At 32.6% G+C, this 7,500-nt stretch overlaps 1 protein-coding gene across 2 annotated transcripts in view; it reads right to left on the reverse strand.

Annotated features, from left to right (window-relative positions):
• Positions 1-7,500, reverse strand: part of LOC125037359 (enhancer of polycomb homolog 1-like) — a 36,508-nt gene that overhangs the window by 19,606 nt on the left and 9,402 nt on the right. For both annotated transcript variants that reach the window (XM_047630466.1, XM_047630465.1), the window contains exon 2: positions 3,594-3,710. In XM_047630466.1, coding sequence (XP_047486422.1) covers positions 3,594-3,710 — 117 coding nt within the window. The remainder of the gene's footprint in view (positions 1-3,593; positions 3,711-7,500) is intronic.

Raw genomic sequence — 7,500 nt, forward strand, 5'->3', positions numbered from 1 at the left:
CTAACACTTTCTAGTATCTAATCTGGCTGATATTAAGTATATACTATATTATGTTCATCTAATAGTTTTTATCCATTATGGACTCATTCCTATACCTCCCCACTTTTCTTTTAAGTAAGTATCATCATGCTTTCTAGATTTAAGAGAGCTTTAAAAATATTCCTGATAATAAGAACACTTAAGACTATCAACATAACTACCTATCCACACAGTACATATTTGTATAGGTATAGTATTCTCCCAGCCATAATGCGATGAGTACTATAAGCCTATTTCCTCTTTTAGAAAACTATAATAGCATACAACACAGACGACAAATAAAAAAGGTTTTCACCTTAAAACAGATCCTTCCATACAATGCACTCTCATAATAAACTGAAGAATATACAAACAGAATAAATTTTTTATTCAGATTTATAACAAAGTACATACAAGTAAAGTTAGAAAAGAAATATATATGACATTCACCCATCTTGGATAGTTATTAACCAATGTTGATGGATGGTCCTAACCACAACTGTCAAGGGATGGCTGATGTTTTGTATTATAGACAATTGTCAATTCACACTTGACAAGAGAGAATCGCACAGTGCATTTGTATGCATAGCTACAGCACACAATAGTTGGCAGAACTCTATGATTCCCCCACTTTTATGAGCAAAGGCCACAAAAATACAGATACAGAGCAAACATCCAAAATCACCAAACTTGCCCTGAGTGACCTCTCAAATGGCTGATCTGAGGTAGCTAGCCATTATTAAGACATTCCTACAATTACCCGTTAACATCAACTATATAAATTTACATTTCTGAAAATACTTTTTATTTGCAGCTGCCATTCAAAATGTATCTAAAATAGAAAAGACCAGAGTAGCTCTTTTACATCACAAATACAAAGAATTACACATACTTGTAAAAAGGTGACTAGATCCTTATATTAAAATCCAAGGGATCCCTATCATATATCATTTCGGTCTTTCATCTCTAATATTTCGAGGATGAATTGTTTATCATATTTGACTCTTCTGTCGCTAGGGCTCCAAAAATTTATGCACATATGTCCACAAAGCCTTGGGGCTAGTACAGTGGTAACGTGCCGGCCTCTCATCCGAGGGGTCGGTGGTTTGCGCCCCGCCCAGGCGCAAGAAGTTGCATTTATCGCCTGGGGGTTACTGCTGTGGCTGGGTACCATGGCGGGTAAGGACTAAGCCAAGTCAGCACCAGCTGACACACGTTAGCGAGTCGACATTAATCGACACAGGCCGGGCTCCCCTCATTGGCATAGCCCGGGCGAAGCTCAGCTTCGTATATCGGACTTATCCTTATCCTTTTGTCCACAAACACATTACAATAAATAAAAAATAAAAAGTTATGGGAAATGAAATAAAAATAAGAACTTGAATTCCAGAATATGTACCCATGTACGAAAAGCTGAGAGTTTGTGCATCCTACTAACAAGAACTACATTTATTTGAACAACTATTGTCTACTTTCGAACCACCGAAACAGTCTGATAATGTCACACCAGCACACTCTCAGGCACTACTAGTGTATTGGATGCTGGTGATGTGACCATCATGGCAAGAAAAAAAAAAAAAAATTGGCTGAGGATTGGTTGAGAGATATTGCCCATCATGAAAATATTTGCATAAGGACCAGGAAGACAGGAATGTGTCATGAAAAATCCAGCAAAAGGCCAGAGTGATGGCAATGACTTGCCATGAATACATAAGGCTCTTGGAAGATTCCATAGGCATTTAACTCCATACCGAAGGGCCATGTACTGCGCTGTCATAACAAACCGCTTGATTTGTGGAGCTGTACGCTGCGGCGACACACCAAGCGCTACAAGCCTGGGGTTCGGATTAATTTAGAAAACGCTCAACGTCGGCTCGTTGCCATTAATCTCCAGTAAGGAGTTAAATGGGGGCTCTTGCATTATTTCCTCTGGTAAATGAGGGTGAAATGTACCATCCACGAGCTATAGTTGGAAGAGCGTCAGCTCCAAGAAGGACATTATTTCCATGTTCAGGTTCCAATTTCTGCAAACTGTAAGCAGCAGCACAGTGGTATTATGAAAAACCAAATAATAAGAAAATATTAAAAAACACAAATAACAAAATGTTTGTCATTGGTATTGGGAGAGATGATAAAGAGTCAGTGCAAGGAAAAAAGTCTATTACCATAAAAAATAAGAAATCAAAAACACTGGATCCAAGGGTTTAATGTTATTATACCTCAATGACTTATTTCGTAATACTGACTGATACAAAGCCATCTAAGTTAAGCATCAACACTTTGTGCTGTTTCTAAATAATATGGAAATAATTAAAAGGAGTGAAAGTGTCAAATGGGGATATATGGAACTTGGAATGAATGCATGATGATCCTCCCTCATCAACCTCAACCACTTTTGATTCCTTCAGAAGATATCTTTTTGAAAATGAAGATGCGACAGCTATATAAATAATAATGATCCTCTTTCATCTGCCTATCCACAGAGAAATCCTCGATCCTTTGCCACTGGCTTGCAGCCTCTACAAGCTTGTATGGTGTTGAGTAATAACTACACCCTTTTCAACATCCAACATTTGCATTTCTCTTTTGTATGAAAGTTTCCTGGGTAAAAATATAAGAATTCATCTTTTTTATATAGTTTTAAGAATATGCATACTGAATCTATGACTGAGCAAACACACAAATATTATGGTTCCAGTTCACATGTATCCCACCCATTATAATATATTCCAATAAAATGTTATGAATCACTATTTATCAAATTGTTATTCCTTGTATTTTTCTAGTCATTATTAACAAACACAGAAATTTGTGATCATCATTTACATGCAAATAAATTAAGTAAAACATATTTACTAATTTCTGGAATATCACCTACTAAAATAAAGGTAAACATCATATTGTACACATAATTTGAGAGTATATGTATATTTGTATTACAGAAATGTTTAATCTAATGCTCCTTTCAAAACTGTTGTTAATAATAAAAAACCTTGGAAAACTTAGGAGTCCCTAAACAGTAAACCAAAGGCAGATTCTTCCTCCAACTGTACACAAATAAATTAAGTATTACAGGGAATTAAGGTGTACAGAACAAACTGGAAGCTGAACAGATTATCATGACTTTTGTTTAACATGAGGAAACTGGGCCTATATCAATTTAATGGGTTCATTACAATCAATAAGATATGAAGTAACTTCTAAAGCTATGCATAAGACTTTCCGAACAAAATAAACAGAACAAACAAGATGCATTTAACTTTGAATTTATTCATTTAAACAAATAAAGTGAAAAAAGTGTGTCATCAACTCAAACTTTTCTATGGGTATTTTTCAATTCAATGAGGCTCCTAGCAATAATAAAGGTGTAATAATTATTACATTAACTGCACAAAAATAATGTTTTGAAAGTAACAGTGAACCACACCAAGAAGTAAATATCACAGAACTATTAGAAAAGTAAAATGTGCATTCACAAGGATTATAAGCCAAGTTTAGCATCAGAGACATGGGGGAAGGGGGGGGGATAAGGAAAAAATAAAAAGAGAGAGAGAGAGAGAGAGGAACACACATACCTTATACGTGGGAGGGTAGATTCTGTCGAGGACGGAGGAGTCTTCGGGGCATGCATCATATACTTCTGGCACCGGTATGATGCGTTGGTGGAAGATGGCCTGTTGCAAGTGATGCTCCTGTAGGTAAAAATTTGAAGGATAAGTTTGGTTACAGTTGACTTCAGCAGCAGTAGCAGTGAAGGGGAAAACATACTGGGAAAACCGTTCAAGGATTTACAAATGTCCAGAACATCCTTGTCAAACTATTCTTATAGAAATAATATTGCTTAATTTTTCAGCATAGATAATACTAAGATTTGTTAAAAGCAGATATATAATGACTAAGTAAAAAATTTCTGAACAAATTGTTCATAATGTTACTAACATCAATAATAGTTTTATATAATAATAATAATTTATAATGATGATGATGATGATATTGATGATGATGATGATGATGATGATGATGATGATGATGATGATGATGATAACAACAACAACAATAATAATAATAATAATGATATTAATAATAATAATAATAATAATAAAAGAAAGAAAAATTGTATATTTCCCCAATCAACTTCTTCATTCATTACACATTCCAGCCTTTACATCATCCACTCCCACATCAGCATAGTTGCCATGGCAACCTTATATACGCTGTCCCTTTGTATCTTTCTCTCCCGCCTCAACATGGTCACCATGACAACCTTATCTGGTGAGGAGTGTCATTTAGCAAGGGACCTCATTTCTGACATGGCATCCTATGCATTTCTTAAGATACCAATCCAAGTCTTGTTTAGGAAACAGACCAGGATAAAAGATCAAGCACTATTCATGTTAGAATTATATGAATTAATCTGAACAGAAAGGGAAAGAAAAGAAAAAAAGAAGAAGAAGAAAGGAAAAGAGTAAATTTAATTCCATTCTCAAAGTAACAAATGTAATAATAAAGAAGGACACTGATAATAATAATGATAAACTACTAATTATGGCATCAACAAAATTAATAACTCTAATAATAAAAAACACACTACAACTAATAATAATGATGACGATGATGATGATAATAATAATAATAATAATAATAATAATAATAATAATAAAAATGATAATCCTTATTATTAATTATCATTATGATGATGATGATGATAACAATGATAAGAGAAAGAAAGAAAAAGAAAAGAAGAGAGGAAAGAAAAAAAAAAAAAGTAAAAATATATTACAATAATAATATAGCAATCTTAGTAACAATAGTGTCAATAAAATAATATTATTATTTTTGAACTATAATAAAAAAAAAAAAAAATGAAAAAAAAAAAAAAAAAAAAAATCATATTTGTAATAACATAATGATGATAAACTAACAGTCATTATGAAAAAAAGATAGTTGTTGTAGTAGTAGTAGTAGTAATTGCAGTAGCAGCAGCAGCAGCAGTTTTAGTCATAGACGCTGTAGTCATAGTACTATTAGTAGTAGTCTTAGAGTAGTAGTTATAGTTGTAGAGTTGTAGTCTTCATAGTAGTAGTAGTAGTAGTAGTAGTAGTAGTAGTAGTAGTAGTAGTAGTAGTAGTTATAAAGTAGTAGTAGTAGTAGTTATAAAGTTGTAGTTGTAATCGTAAAGTAGTAGTTGCAGTCGTAGAGAAGGAGGAGGAGGAGGAGGAGGAGGAGGAGGAGGAGGAGAATTGTAGTCTTGGTAGTAGTAGTAGTTATAGTCGTAAAGTAGTAGTTGTAGTTGTAGAGTAGTAGTAGTAGTAGTAGTAGTAGTAGTAGTAGTAGTAGTAGTTGTAGAGTAGTAGTTGTAGTAGTTGTAGTCGTAGAGTAGTAGTGGTGGTGGTAGTAGTGGATGTAATAGTAGTGGTTGTAGTGGTGGTGGTGATAGTACTAGCAATCAGGAACAGTAATAGTAGTAGTGGTGGTAGTAGGAGTAAATACAGTAACAGTAATAGTAACAGGAACAGGAACAGGAACAGGAACAGCAACATAAGAAGAAGAAGAAGAACAAGAAGAACAAGAAGAACAAGAACAAGAAGAAGAAAAAGAAGAAAAAAAAGAAGAAAAAGAAGAAAAAGAAGAAAAAAAGAAGAAAAGAAGAAGAAGAAGAAGAAACTCATAATCATACATCCTCATCACTATAAAGAATATTCCCACATCAAACTTACCATTAACAATAACTGATAAAACTAAAAGAATAAAAAAAAAATCCAGAACAGAAACCTTATTGCTGAAACCCTAATTAATACGGACACCAATGCTAAAATTCTTACTAATGCTAACACTAGGAACAAGAAAGAAAAAGAACACTTTGCGTCCCCTTCCCCAACCTACCCCCACACAAGAGCAAAACAGCAGCTGTACACATCAATATCAATCCATACTAATAAGGATGTGGGTGGCACATACAAGATGAATAATAACAATAATGATGATGATGATGATAGAAAAATTTCAAATGGACAGTCTATACAGTGCTTTGGCTTCACATAAACTGTGAAACTACAAATTCTCTTCCCTTATTGTGGCTTACAATGGTGTGGCTATAATACCAACGATGGCAAAGACCACAAACTATCTAAATTTTGCTACAATAAAAATAATCAGAGTATGGAAAACAAACGGAAAAACAACAACAGCATGCACAAACGCACGCACGCACGAATGCACACACAAACACACACGCACACACACACACACACACAAACACACACTTAAAAAAAAAAAAAAAAATATATATATATATATATATACACCAATAATAATGATACTGACAATGATAATAATGTAAGGTAATGATAATGACCCTAATGACTGCTCCTGATTTCCCCATTCCTTGAAACTGGGGTAAAACGTGTTTCTCTTTCGAATACTATTAATATTGATATTGTTATCATTATTATTGATGTTATGCTTACCAAATTATTAAAATATTAAAAACATTAAAGACAATAAAATAAAACAAATTAAAATTTCAAAAAATCAAGGAAAAGGGTAAGGCAAAATAAGTAAGGCTAATAACTGACTCCTTGGTGACTTAGCACTTGTATAGCCCTCTATGTGTAAAGAGAAGGCATGGCATTGTATTCTTGACCCATGGGGTTCAATAAAACAATAAAGAAACAAGAAAATAAATTCAGTAGAGCTTATCATACTCATAATTCAACAGAGCAAGAAATAGACATCATTCATATAAGTACTGATACCACTAAAACTAAAAGTACTACAGTCTCAAGATCAAGACAAAGATCAAGATGAGGATGAGGATGATGAATGAAGATGAAGATAAAGATGATGATAATGTGTGGTACAATAACATGTTTGTGTATGGTACTAATAAAATGGGGTGGGGCCTCTTATATGTCCAGGGTAAACAGACTATAGTAGTTAACTCATTGTCACTATGTAACTGTGAAGCCATCTATATGTAATGTAATAGCAGCAATACTATCAAAATACCAACATCAAAAGCAATAATGATGATGCTGATAATTCTTACCATTATTATTATCATAACTATAACAAAAACATTAATAACAGTAATATAAATAATAAAATCCATAACAAGAATAGCAATAATAGTAATATAAATAATAAAATCCATAACAAGAATAGCAATAATAATGATGATGATAAAAATAATAATAATATTAAAAACAACAATAATAAAGGAGGAAATAACAGCAACAATAATAATTATGTATAAAAAAATAATAATAATAATACAAATGATGACGACAAAAATAACAATAACATAATCAACATCAATGTATCAATAATAATATTAATAATAATAACAAACAACCATAATACTAGCACCATCAACATCAATTATAATTTTTATTATTTTCAAAATAATAATAATAATAATAATAATAATAATAATATTAAAGATAACAATAATAATTACGATAAAAATAACATTGACATTAA

Source organism: Penaeus chinensis, chromosome 23 (genome assembly GCF_019202785.1).
Source record: "Penaeus chinensis breed Huanghai No. 1 chromosome 23, ASM1920278v2, whole genome shotgun sequence".
Taxonomy (NCBI): Eukaryota; Metazoa; Arthropoda; class Malacostraca; order Decapoda; family Penaeidae; genus Penaeus; species Penaeus chinensis.